General features: G+C 48.9%; 1 protein-coding gene across 5 annotated transcripts; it reads right to left on the bottom strand.

Annotated features, from left to right (window-relative positions):
- Positions 1–422: 422 nt before the first annotated feature.
- ptbp1b (polypyrimidine tract binding protein 1b) lies at positions 423–17,403 on the bottom strand. 5 transcript variants are annotated; one of them, XM_028403017.1, is made up of 15 exons: positions 17,316–17,394; positions 14,506–14,539; positions 10,429–10,489; positions 9,980–10,152; positions 9,730–9,876; positions 8,320–8,448; positions 7,063–7,173; positions 6,809–6,986; positions 6,582–6,662; positions 6,232–6,374; positions 4,866–4,899; positions 3,652–3,744; positions 3,329–3,545; positions 3,165–3,242; positions 423–2,831 (listed from the first exon to the last, which is right to left on the bottom strand). In XM_028403017.1, exons 1-15 carry the CDS (start codon positions 17,321–17,323, stop codon positions 2,699–2,701), a joined length of 1,620 nt encoding a protein of 539 aa, XP_028258818.1. In that variant the 5' UTR covers positions 17,324–17,394; the 3' UTR covers positions 423–2,698. The 5 variants fall into 5 exon arrangements, with proteins under 5 accessions (XP_028258818.1, XP_028258819.1, XP_028258820.1 ...); XM_028403018.1 differs by having other exon boundaries at positions 6,582–6,659; XM_028403019.1 differs by having other exon boundaries at positions 14,506–14,536; positions 17,316–17,381.
- Between the last annotated feature and the right edge of the window lie 386 nt (positions 17,404–17,789).

The following is a 17,789-nucleotide window of genomic DNA, read 5'->3' as shown; positions in this document are numbered from 1 at the left end:
GACCGATTGACCTAACAAGCCCGTCGTTAGGACGTGGGAGGGAGTTATCTGTCCCACAGAGGACAGGACATCTGACCGTCCTCCTGTCAACACAAATAACCAGCTTTACAGCAGCAGCTCATCATTTGTGTTTGATGGGCGCCCTCTGCTGGTAGAAACCTGTAGTACAGGTTCACTTATACATTTTATTGATCATGAGGGAAAGCGTCAGGAACAGAACTAATGTGTAGTGTGAGAGGTTTGGAGCAGAGCTGCAGGACACCGACCTCTTGAAGCTGAATGTCCTCAAACCTTCGTCAGTCTGTTTCACTCCTGCTCGATGCTCTGTTGGCTGTTTGAATTTGTCACTAATCACCAGAACAGCCTGATCCATTATTTAAATCACTGCACACACTGGACACAATGAGGACAGACGCCTGCAGTTTTAGATAAAAAGTGATTTAATCTGTTTTTTCTTTGTGACAGTGTAAGGCTCAGAACCGGTTGCAAACTTTAATCAAAATATACATCAGATATAAAACCACCTCTCAGACACTGGACTGTGGTATAAAACACGTATGTACAGTCAAACACTCACTGACTGGTCCCATCCCTGCCTCACTGTGATGCATTCAGGTCACCTGGGAGAAACCGGCAGGTCAAATGTGTCCCGATGTGTCTCGCAGCCTCCGTGCACGATGAGCACACCTCCAAACAGAAACTGGAGTGAGTTCATCGGTCCACTTCATCTGGCGGAGACACCGTGACGTCTCACACACGCCAAGCAAGGGGCCCTCCACCGAGGAGGAGACCAGGGTGTAGCACTGTGTCCACAGATGGACATGTGGGAGTACTGCGTGTACAGGGCAGCCATGTTGGATTTGGGGGCCGGATCTGTCCTTTAACCAGTTTGAACGGACAGCATTTGATTTCATGACTTGTGATGACAGCAGGAGCCGTGACGGAAGCACCAATGAGCCTCCTGTGATGACGAGCAGCTGCAGCACAGACTCTCCGTCTGTCCTCTGACATGCAGGCGGACAGCTGGTCTGAATCAGCCATGTGTTCCGTCTGCAGCAGCCTGGCTGAGCCTGGTCCTGGTCCTGGTCCAGCCCCCGTTGGCTGCTTTTTGGTCGCGGTCAGGTCACAGATTCGTCCTGGCAGGGACGCAGCGTGGAGGAACCTCTCAACACATGCGGCACCAGTCGGGACAAACATGGCTGACCTCCTGCTTTTGACGTGGGACACCCCCAACCTAACGCCCTCTGCAGGCCCCCTGAATGCATCACAGCAGCTCGTTCAGAGGAAACGCTTCGTTCAGACAGTGAAGGATCTTCGTCTTTTTCATCTGAGCGGCTGGAATGTCAACACGACCACGACGACGACGACGATGATGATGATGATGATAATAAGACACATAAGGGCTTCTCCCCGTCACAGAGGAAAGAGGAATGAATGCCTGATGTTCAACTCTACGTTGAAGGCACTCCACAAAACATCCGGAATAACAACGGAGACTGAAGTCAGACTGGCGGGCTGAGTCCAGCGAGGCGGTCCAGAAACGGATAAAAATAGTCCCACAGGAAATAAAACACCAAGAAAAAGCCTAAACATCTTTTCATCTCTCATCTTTTTAGTCCTTAAAACCAGAAACCTGAGGCAGGCGGATTTGTTTGCATCTAGAAGGCCGTTTTTGGTTTCAGCTGTAGTGGATCACAAACATATAAATAAAACCGGTCAGACAGGCGACGCCACGGACGCCACGAGCCAACGTGGAGGTTCACGACAACAGGAACACAACATTCACCCGTGGATCGCAGCGGGAACAGCCGAGCTCACCGGCAGAGCGAAGGAATGATTAAAATATTGCTACGATATTCGATTTGATTAAAACGTGATTGCATACGAGAAAATAAAGAAGTCAAAAAAGAAAAAACGCACCTAAGAACTAAAGACCCAGCAAACCCGCTAAAACATCAGTTCACATGTTTGACTCTACAGTAACCAGCAGTACAAAACACTAAGACCGAAAACAACACCAATAAAATACACAGAAAATATGGATATATCTGTAACAGCTCATCGACAGTAAACGTTCACTGTAAACCTGCTCTTTGCCAATTCAGAGGCTGTTGTTTCTTTACATGTCAGAGTGGAGGTGGCTGTGGCCGCAGGAATAAGGCACGGGATCGCCTGAAGCTCACAGCCTGAGCGCCGGCCTACGGCCCACATTTACAGGCAGTTTCTTTAGAAGGGAAAAGGCTACAGGAGAGGATTAGGGCCGCACCAAAACCTCAATCTGAGATTAAAGGAAATATTCTGAGTGAGAAAGTCAGCATTTCTTCAGATACTAAGTTTCAAAGGCGGATTTTAACTCCCTGATTTTAGGATTAAAATCAAAAGGCAAGAGTGGCTACAAGGTAACAGCTTCACAGGAAGAACGCCGCTGAATTCTGGCTTCATTTCAAAAACCGGCCCAACTCAGAACACAGACTTTATTCTCCGACGTCTGAGATTAAAAGCAAACCTTCAGAGAGTGGCCTCTGAGCGGCGGATTTATTTTGGGAGACCCTAATCCTGTTTTAAGGCAAAGAACCTAATAAAAGTGAAAATATAATAATTTAACGCCAGACTTCACGCTGGTTTCTGCAGACATGCGTTGGAATGATCGGAGTGTAGTGGACACCATCAGGGGTCCCAGATGGTGCAGAGTCCAGGCTCAGATGGAGGACTTGGAGAAGGAGACCCGCAGGTGGTGGTTCTCTCCCAAATCGTGGTTGTGGAACTCAATGAGCGACTCGATGGCCTCCTCCACAGAGCCCATCTGGATCAGAGCCATCTTATGGTCCTTCCTGCATGAGAACCCAAAAACTAGTTAGCGTCTATGTCGGCGAGTTCAAGAGCAGACCACAGACTGGGTCTTCAGAGCAAAGGCTAGGTCTTCAGGCCCAGGGCAGGGGCTGTGGAGACATCCTGAGGACAGGTGAGAAGCTCACAGACACAGAGGACACCTTCACATCATGGAGGATGACTCTGGAACAAAAACTAGGACCTCAGAAGCAGAAGACCACAGTGATGAAGGCTAACCACAGAAAAGTAAGAAAAGAGTTCAGGATGAGGCCTTCAGGAGACCGACCTGGACTTCAGGAGGACAGCAGACAGTAAAAGTGAACCGAGTGACTTACTGGAAGAACTTGAAGGCCTTGACTTTAGCTCCTGAGCTGGAAAACAGCATCTTAAGATCATCGTCTACCACAGAGGGGCTAAAAACAGGAGAGACCAGGTCTGAGACACACGCTGAGACAACACGTCATGCTTTCATATAAAGGGGGACTGTGGAAGGACTTACGGGATGTTGGAGAGGTGTAAGGTGGCAGAAGGTGGAAAGATGTTGGAGTAGTTTTTGGAGCCAGGCTTCTTGAAGCGGTGCAGGGGGGAGTTGCTGTAGTCTTTGGTCAGGCCCTGGTCCTCGTGGCCCTCACGAGGCAGCTGGACGCTGGTGTGCTTGGACAGCGTGATGCGCAGAGGCTTCCCGTGCAGCCGCTGGCCGTTCAGGTGGCTCATGGCTGAAAACCAAATCAGAAGAAACGCTGCTCAACCTCCCCTCACTTCTTCTCGATAGAGAAGCAGCAGAACACCTGAGGGCCGCACTGAGCGCGTGCAGTGTGTTACCTAGCTGCGCCTGTGTGCCGTCAGACATCTGAACCAGAGCGTTTTCCTTCTTGTTGAACAGAATCTTCACTCTCATCACGTCGCCATACACACCTTAACACACACACGCGGTCAGAAGTGAGACATCACAGGTTAAAACCAGATGAACAGACACAAGGCGGCAGCTACTCTACAGGAAGCCATGTTTGAAACTGCTCTGACTGCAGCCTGCCGAGCCACTGACCCTTGGTCTTATTGGTCAAGTAAAAGTATCATGTGGGAGATTTAGCAGAGAAACAGGGAATCACAGGGATGGATTCAACAAAATGGCCTCAGTCGGGGTGTTGGATGTAAAACTGAAGTGAGGAGCGGCGCTGAGGAGCGGCGCTGAGGAGCGGCGCTGAGGAGCTGCCGCCGCCGCTAACGCTGGCAAATTTATGAATTTAATTTAGGGAGCGGGAATTCCTGAATGGTTATACACAGGAAATGCAAGTGAGGAAATTCAGGGGAAGGGTCAGAGAAAATTAAAAAATGGCAGATTACACCATGTAGGAGCTATGAATTATGGGAGTTGACTAAAAAAACCAAGAGCAGCTGATTCAGCACTGAGGACATGCAAACTGAAAGAAACCGGGCATGCAAACTCACTGAAGTAAGATGAAACACAATACATGCAGCTCCTGCACGTTCAGCACGGGTTCCACCTGATCGGGAAGCGTCGACTGTCAACGACTGATCAGACTGATTGATTGTGTAGGACACGTGCTGACTCCAAGCGGCCTGCAGGTGTGTAGATTCTAGGTTTTTGGAAACAACTAATGTGGGTCGTCACAGCTGAACATGGGCCTCAGCTCCGTCTGTGCTCCACCTCTTTGCCTGTAATGCGAACTCTGACCACAGAAGCCTCCGCACTGAGCTTCAACACTGATCTCAAGGAAGCCTGGGTCGAGTTTCTGAGGGTTTATGCACCATTTAAACACTCTGTGCCTGCCTACAGCAACAAACTAACATCCCCAGATGTTTGCCCCGTCCATCCACCCCGACCTCCTACACCCGCTCTGTGACCACTGTGACCACTGAACCCCAAGGAGCTGCAAGTATTGTGAATAAACTCAACACGCAAAGAAAAAAAAATCTGACAAAACCAGCAGACACTTTTTCATGAATAAAAATCAAAAGAAAAAAAACAACAGGTGGTTCTGATCATTCAAAATAAGAAGCTAGTGACAACATACCGAAGAGAATAAAGAGGCAGTGGGGCGTAACTCTCTTTAAAGACAGCAGAGAAGGCAGCGGAGGGACAGGACAGGTAAAGGTGGGAGGGCAGGACAGGTGGAGGGTCCGAGTCGTTTCCATGGCAACAAATTAAAGGGGAAAAAAAAGACAGGTGAGGGGTCAATCAGGAGGTTAATTACCTTTGGAGAGGAGGGATCAGATAATAATAATAATGATGATGACTTCAAAATCAGGAGAACATTTTCACATGTGACTGCACAGGTGTGTGTGTGTGTGTGTGTGTGTGTGTGTGTGTGTGTGTGTGTGTGTGTGTGTGTGTGTGTACAGGTGTACAGAGAATAACATGAAAACATTAAAAACTCTTGACAGGAAGTCAGAGGGTGAGACACGATCACTGAGAGAAAAACAGGATCAGATTTCAGACTGAGAGTAATGATCGGTCTGGTCAGCAGGGGGCGATATTCACAGGTATCTGTTTAAAGGTTCACACCCCTCTGAACGTTTGGGTCAGTCAGCTGAAGTCAGTGTCACACACATGACTACGGTGGCTCAGAGAGTTCAGATCTCAGCAGCTCAAACATAACAAAACATCATCCAACAATGACACAACACACACCGAACAGATTCTGCCAATAATACAGCGCAGGTTCTGGGTTCTACAGGTTTCCTCTGACGTCACTGTAAATCCTGGGTCCAGTAAAATGAATCCTTTCAGCTTACTTCCAGCAGCAGACCTCAGCAGACCCCCTGTGTTTGTGCTGCCATGTGTTCCTTTTGTTGCTGCGGTTTGTCTATTTTAAGCTTTTTATTAAGTTACAGTGAACTGAACTCTCTCAGCCACTGTAGATCAAAGTATAACGGCGCTAAAGTCTCGTTGTCGCCAGTGTTAATTTTGTTGACGAATCATTTTCGTCAGTTTTCGTTAACGACCTTGAAAAAATGAGACGATAACGCGCGGTGCCAAAGCTGAGCCTGTTTTTACTGCACTTCAAACCTTAATTATTTCATGAAAACATATATATCTTAGAATTTTAGTCACTAAACCCACGGCAGATTCAGTGACTAAAACTAGACTAAAAGTTAATGTTGATGACTAAAATGTGACTAAAATCAAATGACATTTTAGTCACAAGACTAAAATAAAAACTAAATTAACACTGGTTGTCGCCTTTGGTTAAATCTGCTCATTAAATCCCTTCACACACACTCATCAGAATTAAAGATGATGTATACTGACACTCATAATGTGATACACTTAAACAGCTGGAGCTGAGCACAAACATAAAGCCCCCTCTGTATCAGTAATAATGTGCAGCCGTCAGCATGTGATCAGCTGGGTCAATGAAGGTGGTCAGAGTCACTCACTTCAGGGTTGAGGTTGCTGATCAGCAGGACACAGTGTCCAGCAGGGATGTGGGGGAATCCCAGCCTTGTGGCCCCGGGCAGGGACAGAGAGGCCAGGGCTCCGGGCAGAGCGGGAACCGTCAGGCCTGGATAGGGGGAGGACACTGGGAGAGGTGAGAGGAAGAAACGAGACTCTTAAGAACAGCAGATAAATAAAGATGTAGCAATACGTTGACTTCCTAACAGCTGTGTTAATAAACTAAGGATGTCCAGTGTGTGTGTGTGTGTCGTCCATGGGGTCGTCCTTCTGTGCTGGATCATGTGACGGTAAGTGGTGGCCATCGTTCTCTCTGCATGTCTGTGAGACTCACCTGCAGGCTGAAGGGTGAAGGCTGGCGGGAAAGCGTGAGTCGCTCCTGCATACGGTGAAGCTGAGATGATGCCGGGAGCTGCTGTGTGGCAGGACCAAACACAAAGATCACATGTACCTGTGCACTCTGACACAGCATCAGGGGAACAGCTCTACTCTGCTCCCTGTCCTCAGTTTTCTTTCTAATCTAAACCTTCATAAACATTTTAAAGCACAGGGGCGTCTCACTGAAGGCTGTAGCCATGGCCGGGTGCTCCATGGCGGGCTGGCTGTCTCCGGTGGGCAGGTCCGGTCTGGTGAAGTCACGGCTCTTCTCGTTGTTGTATTTCACGTTAAGGCTGGTGAGTTTGGAGAAGCTGATCCTCAGAGTGCAGCAGCCGTTGTAGATGTTCTGTCCGTCCAGAGACTGAAACACCGCAGCGTCAGCTGACCGTCCTCACCGAGCCAGTCATCAACGGTGGACATTCATTCTACCAACTCACCAGTTTGGCTCCCTGCGCCGACGCTCCGTCCGCATACTGCAGCAGCGCCTGGAACTGGCTGTTCTTGGTGAAGACGATGATCCTCAGCACGGTGCCGAACTTTGAGAAGATCTGAGGAGCAGGAGCAGAGCTCGGTTATTGGTTCACAAAGCTGTAGATTTTAAACAGAGTTCCCGTCTCATATTTAAACGATGCATCTACAGGAGAAACTTTCTGCTTTCAGACACGTTTCATTCAAAACTACTGATTCCATGTCTGAACGAAAAAAGAAAAGAGCTCACTCCAACAAGATTCAGTAAAACACAGAGCTCTGCCGCCTCAGCAGCCAGCAGGAAGCCATGAGCAGCAGTCACATGACCCACATTCAGAGAGCCTCTGTCTGACCTGCAGGATTTTCACAGCTCGTGTGAGTTAAAACTTGTCTGTGGAGGCCGTAAAACAGTGAAATATCTACAGCACATGTATCAAACTCCAGGCCAGGGTCACACTAAAACCAAGGATTCATTCTGTGCAGCTCAAAGGTAGGCGCTCCTCCTCCTCCTCAGGCCGTTTTGGTGAGAGAGCTCAGCTCAGAGCTTTAATCTGTTGTACGGCTGTGAACAGGTGTTTCAAGCTCAAAAGGAAAGTGGACGGTGAGCACCGTGTCAAAGATGGACAAAGAAAAAGTCTCTAAAGTCCCTAAACGAAAACTGAAGTGTGATTACTCAACTAAACATGGAGAAGAGAAGGATCGGAGAAACCAGAGGAACACCGAGGCTCAGAGCTACAGAGGAGGCTAACAGCCGGGAACATCTCCCAAATCAGTGGCCTCTTCATAGGAAGACAGGGCTGAGGGTCGACGTAGGGACACAGAGTGATGCTTCTTCACCTCATACACAATCTCTGGGAGAGTTCAGACATACAACCCAGCAGCTGCCTGATCATGAACAGAGCTGCACGCCTGAAACAGGGAGGATCTGTGATGTCACAGTGAGGAGCTGCTTCCTGGATGTGACCACACAGCGTGTCACAGTCAGTCCAGCCAATCCGCTAAAACATGCCCGGTACTGATCCCAGAGGTCAGCTCAGGAAATGTGAAACATGATACAGCAGCAACAGCACAACATGACTCAGCAGAATTAACAGCGCACTGGAAAACACTCACAGAAGAGTTTGTTGCTGTCAGTGTGAGTCTTAGTTCATCATGTCTTTATTTACAGCCGCGATCTGTCAGCAGCTCATTCTGACTGTGACACGCTGGTGTTGTGTGGGCGTTACCTGGCAGAGGGCGTCCAAGGTGACGGGGTAGAGCAGGTTCTCCACCACCACCCTCAGCACTGTGCTTGGAGCCGGCACTGCTGTGTCCACATGAGACGAGCTGAGGGCCCGAAGAGCAGCCTGGGCTCTCTGAGGATGGAGGATAGAGGATAGAGGACAGAGGATGAGGGCAGAGGACAGAGGATGGAGGGCGGACAGAGGACAGAGGACGGAGGACAGAGGACAGAGGACAGAGGATGGAGGACGGAGGACAGAGGATGGAGGACAGAGGACAGAGGACAGAGGACAGAGGACAGAGGACAGAGGACGGAGGACAGAGGATGGAGGACAGAGGATGGAGGGCGGCCAGAGGACAGAGGACAGAGGACAGAGGACGGAGGACGGAGGACAGAGGACAGAGGACAGAGGACAGAGGACAGAGGACAGAGGATGGAGGATGGAGGATAGAGGACAGAGGATGAGGGCAGAGGACAGAGGATGGAGGGCGGACAGAGGACAGAGGACGGAGGACAGAGGACAGAGGATGGAGGACGGAGGACAGAGGATGGAGGACGGAGGACAGAGGACAGAGGACAGAGGACAGAGGACGGAGGACAGAGGACAGAGGACAGAGGACGGAGGACAGAGGACGGAGGATGGAGGATGGAGGATGGAGGACAGAGGATGGAGGGCGGCCAGAGGACAGAGGACGGAGGACAGAGGACGGAGGACAGAGGACAGAGGACAGAGGATGGAGGATGGAGGACAGAGGATGGAGGGCGGACAGAGGACAGAGGACGGAGGACAGAGGACAGAGGACGGAGGACGGAGGACAGAGGATGGAGGATAGAGGACAGAGGATGAGGGCAGAGGACAGAGGACAGAGGATGAGGGCAGAGGACAGAGGACAGAGGATGGAGGGCAGACAGAGGACAGAGGACGGAGGACAGAGGACAGAGGACAGAGGACGGAGGACAGAGGATGGAGGATGGAGGATGGAGGATAGAGGACAGAGGATGGAGGGCGGCCAGAGGACAGAGGACGGAGGACAGAGGACAGAGGACAGAGGATGGAGGACGGAGGACGGAGGACAGAGGACAGAGGACAGAGGACAGAGGACGGAGGATGGAGGATAGAGGACAGAGGACAGAGGACAGAGGACGGAGGATGGAGGATAGAGGACAGAGGATGAGGGCAGAGGATGGAGGGCAGAGGACGGAGGACAGAGGATAGAGGACAGAGGACAGAGGACAGAGGATGAATGATGGAAGAGGACGGACAGAGGATGGAGGATGGAGGAGGACGGACAGAGGATGGAGGAGGACGGACAGAGGATGGAGGATGGAGTGTGAACAGGTATTTGTACTGTTTTTGCGACTTCAATGAATCATTATTACTTCAAACAGCACGCATGCTGGTCATGTGGTTTACCTCCTGGTTGGGGGAGTTGTCAGTCTTGAGCTCCTTGTGGTTGGAGAACTGGACGTAGACCGGGTGGTGTCTGATGATGGGCATCACTGTGGAGTAATAACCCACCATGTTCTGAGCTGCTTCCTCCGAGTTCATCTCTAAGAATGCCTGAGGGGACAGGAGGCGAGGAGACAGGGACATGAGGGGGGAGGAGCTACAGGACAGGAAGTAGACGCCCACAGACGAGTTCAGATTCAGTTGGAGTCGGTACCTGGTTCTTGGCTTTGAGCATCAGCAGGTTGGTGACGTCTCCGAAGGGCAGTCCGAGGCTGATGACTTCAGTCTCTGTGATGTCGTTGGGAAGCTTGCGGATGTGGATGACCCGGGACGGCACACTGGGACCTCTTATGTCACCTTTGAACTTCTTGCTGTCGTTGCCATTGGCTACAAGGGTGAAGAAAGGGCGGGTTCACAACAAGTGCATGATCCATAGACCAAGGTTTAAAGACACGAGACAAGAGTGACGCAGAACTAATAAAAACCGCAACACATTCAGCGGCGTGGCGTCCCACAGGGATCTATTCTAGGGCCTTCACATCGCAGTATTAAAGGATTTTTATCCAGAATATCACCTAACAAACTCACTTTGTAAATAAGCTGTCGGCGTACTGTGCCAGCATCACTTCAGAAAACAATAAGTACATCACTCAGCCCACTGACCTGTGGTGCTCATGATATACGGGCCGTTGGAGACGCTGGAGAAAAGCTCGTCAGATCCTCTCTGAAACAGAAAAACACCACATCATCAGACTCACCTCCATACTGCAGATCCACTGTTTACTACAGTCACAGACTCTTAAAATACTTTATGTCTGAAAGGAAAGCAAGAAACAGGAAACAAGAAAACAGCTGGTGAGGAGCGAGGTCGCCTGTCTAATAACCAGAGATACATCCCTAAATACATCAGTTACTCAATTCACTCTCTACTGATCAGGATCAGAACAGCTGCTGATAACATGAAGATTTAACTGTGTCTTTGTGTTCCTCAGAGACTGAGAGGATCTACAGGATGTTGAAGTGAATAAGCAGTGACACTATGGTGCCTTAAAGGATAATAAAAACAATTAAAACCATCTGGATCAAACAGGTGGCAGAAAAGTAAAAAACCAGAAATATATACTTTTACACCTTCTAAGACCTTCTCTGTCTGTCTTGAAGAACTGATTTTATACACTGCTGCCCCTGAAAAGATGCACTTCCTAAAGTGCAGGTGGGGCTGAGCTACACCCCGTCACTGCTCTGTGTGAACAGGACAGAAACAAAATGGTGGCGCACCAGAGGGAGGGACACATTCATCTTTAATTAAGGTAGAAATATTGACACTAAAACAAGTTCACAGGTCTAACAGCATCTTCAGCCTAAACACCGGTCCATCAGTCCAGGGCCCTGCCTCACCCCCAGCAGGCAGCCGGGGGCGCATTCCTGTGCTGGGGAGGTGAATGGAAACCAGATGGAGACGAGCAGGCTGAGACTGATTCAGCAGACGGACTCCTCTTCATCTATGCTGCAGGACTTGAAGCCTGTCAGAGGCTGCACCGAGCTCGCTGCATTTCCTGTGGCTGCTTCACCATTAAAGTCTCCCTCTGAGCACACAGTCTCATGGCCCTGCACTACTTAAACTCAGACACTACTTCTGGATATTTAATACAATTCATAGTTTACTATGAACCTAATAAGAGACATTCAGCAGTAATTGAAGTTCTGACGTACAGATCCACCAGCTCTCAGTGGCTTCTCTGAGCTGACGCTGCTGGTAGCACCACATGGGCTGAAGCTTGGACATGCTGCTCCACCAGCACCACCTCTGAATGCACAGCAGGTTCTGGAGAATCCTCTTTATCTACATCTGATCATCAGCACAGAGAAAACAGCGGCACACATCTGGAGCTACATACAGTAATATTCACATGTATGGGCTGTAGACCACAGCTTCAAACTGCAGGGGGCGCTGCCCTGTGTCTGACTCAGGTTAAATTCTAATGTATTTCCATGTTTCCACAGGTCTGTGTTAGACGGCGTGTTTTCTCTCAGAGGAACCCGAGCAGATGGTTTTTTATCTGCACAAAGCAGCTCAGATCTTCTTACTGATCCTCACATGAATAATAAAAGCAGCAGAAACCTGAGTGCTGCTCTCCTCTGCCCTCCCCATCCAGCCTCTCTATCTCCATCTCCATCTCTGTCTGCTGTCTGACAGCTGCTGACCGACAGTCGGACCCCTCCCTCAGGCAGCGGAGGGAAACAAAAGGTCCACAGCTCAGCCCATCCACACACACACAAAACACACACCTAAAACACAGACCCTGCTGACAGTCTGTCAGAAACCACAGCTCTGTGGATCCAGGTATAATTACTGAGGATCGACGCACATTTACAGTCGCTAATAAAGACACGACTCAAAACAAAACTGTTGATAGTGGCTGCACAAAAACAGACATTACTACACACGTCCTGCTCCATTTCAATCTATATCCCAACCAAACAGGAAATGAATCACACGGAGGAAGTTCTGCTTCATTGTGTTACAAATTCCAATATTTTCCTCCCATGTATTCACAGTTCTGTCCCAGAGTTTAGACGGACTGACAGAACCCCCGCTGACCTCAGAGCTGCAGGTTGTTCAGGTGTTCCATCTCAAACTGTTGCTGGGCCTGAATAGTCCCTTTAACAGGAGCTGGTGTGAATGGTCAGCGTGGTTTCAAATGACTCGCCTGAGGCCAGAGGAGGAAACCGGAGAGCTGTGATCATCAGAGCCTCCCCCTCCTCCCGTCACTTCCTGCTCTCAGATCACAGCCTCTCTCTGCCTTCATGTGGTTTTGGCTCACATTCTAATTTTCGTCCTGGAACCAGCAGCAGCGCCGCTCACCGCCCTGCTGCTGGACACATACCCAACATGATGGCTGGGGAGGGACCTGAGGAATGTGAGCAGAGGCTCAGACATGTCACATATTACACCAAACAGAAAGAATTATCAAAGCCAAACCGGACCTTTATTAACCTGGGGGGCTGTGCTGCAGCTGCAGAGGTGGAAGAACCCAAACAAGTAGAACACAGCAGGACCTGAGGACACTGACCAATAACAACAAGCTGCTGTTCTCAGCTGAATCTGTGCTGTTCTGTGGCTTTTCCTCATCTCTGCTCATTCATGAAGAACTAATAAAGCCAAAGCACATGCTACATGCTACCTAGCCACGGTCATAGATGTGGTGTAGCACTGTATGTTCCCATTCCAGCCGCTGCAGCTTCGTACCTTTCTTCGTACCTTTGAGGAGCATTAAAGGTGTCACCTACAGCTGTTAAACAGTCGACGATGGTCTTACAAAATAAAAGCTTTTCCTCCGACCCCTGCAGGCTTTAAAGTGAAAGCACCACCATGAGTCAAACTGTTTAAAGTCTCCAACACCATCCCGTGTCCCACGATGCCTCAGGTACATCAGGCCCCGCCCACCACCACCGGTGATCAAAGCTGTCATCAGCAAACCCATCAAAACTGGTTCCTCCTGCAACCCTGCAGGGTTGAAAACAAAGCTCAGCTGCAGAGAAAAGCCTGTGCCATTCTGTGAAAGAGGACACCTGACATTCCATTTTTCAACCTACAGCGCACGTCTCCGTGACACACGGCGTAGAACACGAACCCTCTGAAAACATGTTGCACAGCAACACCACAGGAATCTGCTGAAAGATAAGAGACCAAACTTGATTGATCCCGGAGGAAGATCTTTTGCCAGAGGTTACAGGTTATAAAATATAAATAACTATAAAGCCCTGCAGAGGCAGCTCTAATGGGGACGATGCTGCAGGACAGATGAGCTAACATCTGACCAACAGGAGCCAGAGATAAGGGGGGTAACCATGGATCCCTACATCAATTTTCATTATTTAACGCGCCTCCTCTTTAAGTAACAGACATGCTGCCATGACAACCAGGCTCCGCCTTCCTTTCCCTTTGTCAGTGAAATGGTCACAGACTTCAGATGATTTCAGCCCATGTTGTGTTGCATTGGCCGACGCCATTTTGAAATGTTTTGTCTTCACTTCACGGCCACGGTAACACACGCACAGCTGTCAGAGACAGGAGCAGGAAGTGAGAGGGTTTACTCCTAAGCTGCTTCCATCAGCACCTCAGGAAGAACAACTCCAGCTCACAGCAGGAGACATACACACAGGGCCATAACCGACTAATAATCACCTCATAAATTTGCTGCCAACTAGTTCTGTGCGGTCATCACAACACTGCGTACCGCCAGCGGAGGAGGCAGTTTTGAGCGATAACCGGCCTCCATTCTCAGAGATGATGACCATTCTCCCATGAAGCTCCGTATGATCGATCCTCCGCCTGCAGCTGGTTCTCTGTGTGAGCCCACTTGTTCATAAAGCAGCGATCTGCCGGATACTCCAGACAGAAGGAGTAAAGTGTGTACAGGGACAAGGCCGAATCAAGCTTAAGCAGCGGCACGGTCCTTTGCAGGAGAATTAGGCATGTTGTTGCTGACTAATCTGATTACTCTCACACTTGTGCAATGTGACTAAAAGACAAACTGCAGTTGGGCTGTCAGCAGACACAAACAACTGAGCGACCTCCACACTAATTACAGAGAGAAGTCTGAATTGTTCCCAGATGGCGGCAACTCCATCCTGTCAGACACACTCAGGGATGGTCACAGCAGCAAACAAAGCAGCAAACCAGAGGGAGAGGAAAAAGGAGGAGGAGGAGGAGGAGGAAGATGCAGAGGTGCCTACCTTAGTACCAACTGTTATATCGTGGTGGACACTGCTGTGAAGAAAAGACAGCATGTTAGAAGCAGCAGGGAGAAAACTTAAAAACAACAGCAACAAAAGAAGAAAAAATAATAATGAGGTTAAAAAGATGCTGTGTGAGGAGATGGAGGGAGAAACCGAGAGGAACCCAGCAGAGAAAAGAGACGGCCGAGAGCGTTCCAGACAAAGCTGCCTCAAAGGAGCCTCCTCACAGGACACACAGTCACACTAACACAAGGTGTGCGGAGCAGGACCACCCTCCTGTTGTCTGCTGCTGCCATTTTTCAGGTGTGTTTGACTGGTGCAGCTAACAGGTGTGTGGACGTTGCCATGGAAATCACAGCAATGGCTGCTCTGCCATATGAAGTGAACCGACTCCATTAGATGGTCGGGTAATGTGGACGGTGATCTACGACCACAGACAAACAGCCAGCTGCTCCCCCCCCACACGAGTACCAACTCTGGTCAGATTATCTTTAAGAAAATGGCCGCTGCCGACAGTCAGCTTCCACTTCCTGTAATTTCAGCATCACACATCAACACCAGCAAGCAACCGTAAAAGTAATGGACAAACGCAGACCTGCCACAGCAGAGGTGAGTGGAGGCTGGTAGGAGTAATAACACTACTGTTAACAGAGGTTAACCCACGGAGCTCCAAACAGTCTCTGGGCATTAAGACACAAAAACCACAGTTAGATTTAAATTTCACTGTCAGTTAGTACAACACCAACAGGTGAGCTCCACATGCTCCATATATATTTAACTATTTACGTCAAACCTACAAACCAGCTTTTCACCTTAGTGCAGCTTTGTCATGTGACTTGAGTCAATCATGGCTTCCTGCATACAATGGTTAGACATAGTTAGTCTGAGCTGTCACACACGATGCATTCAAGGACCACTGAGATGATGTTTTCACAGTTTCTGGCTGTAACAAAAGTGATGTCAGAAAACCTGCAGTCCAGACATGAACGGCTGAAAAACACACCCACCCTGATCTGCTACAAGGTGAGCACCGGCAGCAACACCAGGACAACACATTCACACATGACAACAACACATCTGCATACGTGCTGTTAGCTGCATCCTTAAAGGAAGGACGTGCACGTCCCATTTTATCTGTACCTCTGCATACATTTTAGCTTCTAAAATGAGACTGGGGTTGTTTTTCATCAGGCAAATGGCACACCGGAGAGAGTTCAGAGATGTGTGCCGTCTTTGTGATCACCGAGGCTGCAGCTGTGGAATTCAGGCGTTTGATCCCTTTTCCTTTTTTAGGCCGATCAATCAGTTTTGATGTTTGTTAAATGTTCTTTAGCTCCTTTATATGGGGAGCTTCACTCTTGTTAACATGTTCTGTTCTGTCTTTAAACTGGATGGAACATACAGGGAGCTGACTACAGACACATAAAACAACACATCCGATCTGATAAGTGCTCTAGTATGTGTGATCTGTAATAATATGTACACGACAGAGGAGCGCTGAACAAACTGTTTCACACACTGAGACACGAGAGAAAACCGGCCGGTCAGGCTGAAGCTGACACGACTGTGCAGACTGTAAACCAGCTGGAAGAAGACCCCTCAGGGCACGGATGAGTTCTGACGAAGCACAAATATTCACATCAGGAACTCGAATGCACAGCAGCCATGTTTGTTATAACACACACGACCTGCTCTCACAGGGGAGGTTCAAACAGGCTTTAACACCCGCAGCCTGTCCATCACAACAGCACCTCAAAAAACCTGCCAACAATGGAGAGTAGACCCGAGCGCTCCTCCTTACAGGCGCAACCCTGATCCCATCCACCGGAGCTTTGAAGGAGCTGCAGGACGAATCAGCCGGCCAACTGATGTGTCAGCAGGCTGGGAGGCCGGTCTGAGATCCACACTGACTTTAACTGAACGAAGCAAACATCACATTACTGAAGATAAGATCAGCTACTTACATCCACCTGAGCACCACACACTCCACAGCTCACCAAACAGACTGTTATTTAAAACAAATAAAACATTTAAAATGATGAACCAGCCTCAGTCCAGCACAAGAAGGTTCTCCCAGTGATTCCCTGATTTTAATCATAATCATCAGGTTATTGAACAGCGTCCGATCAGCTGTTACTGAAACTAAACTGTTCAAACACATTTTTAAATCAACAGTTATTTATTACATCTACTTTCAGGGAAGCACTAAAGTCTGTTAAACCATAGTCCATTTATTTCTTATACAGTTTGAGGTATATTCCATTTTTTAAACGAAATAAATTTAAGACAGTGATTCTAACGCATAAACCGATCAGCTGTGTGCACACATTAAACACAAACTTTATTCTGAACCCGAACTCTTCCAACAGGACCGCTGTCAGGTCTGGATCACCGCAGTGGGCGTGATCACGACCCCGTGAAGATGAACTTCTTGCGCCGCTTTGTGAGTCTGCCTGCGGCGTGTTCATCACGCAGGTGTCACGTACACGGTTTAAAGTCGTCACGCAGGTTATAAAATGTGTTTTTCTGCGTAAACAACGTCACGTTCTTCTGTCCGGTTCTTGGAATCCGTTGCGGAGCTGCTCCCGCAGAGTGGCCTGATCGCAGGCTAACGCGGCTAGCTTAGCTTCCTGCTCACAAACACAAACACAACTTCCCCGAGAGCGGACCTGACAACACGGAGGCCCGCGGCCCTCCGGAACACCGCGGCGCGGCGACATGCTCGGCTCACCGAGGTCAGGCGGACGTTACACGGACACAAACTACGGTAAAGTGTAGAGAGAAGGTAACTCGGAGCGATAACTCACCCGTCCATTGCACAACACGGAACTACGGAGCAACAGGTTCCAGCCAGCGGCCAGCAGGACACCCCAACCACCGCTGCAAGCTGACAAAATGGAGTCCGAACGGAGGAGCGCCCTGATTGGGTGGCTCGCTGAAATTGTGGGCGTTCCAGGCAGGAGCTGGATGCTGATTGGCTGTTTGAACAGACGGCGCAACAACAATAGACCTGAGATTCCAGTGTTCGAAGATTGTCATTGAAGACGATGTGCAACTCCGCAGGAAAAAACAGGAACTTTTACTGTAGACGGTGGGCGTTGTCTTATTTATTTTTGTGTGTTTTGTAATTAACAAAAAATATAAATATATATATAAACATATATATAATATTAATAAATTAAAATATATATATATATATATATATATTTTAATTTATTTGTAAAGTCGAATTGCACAATCCGATTAAGAATATATGTATACCTGCATTACAATTGCACATT

Source organism: Parambassis ranga, chromosome 4 (assembly GCF_900634625.1).
Source record: "Parambassis ranga chromosome 4, fParRan2.1, whole genome shotgun sequence".
In the NCBI taxonomy this organism is placed as follows: Eukaryota; Metazoa; Chordata; class Actinopteri; family Ambassidae; genus Parambassis; species Parambassis ranga.
Note: the sequence above shows the minus strand (reverse complement) of the source record. Positions and strands in the feature narration are given on the sequence as shown.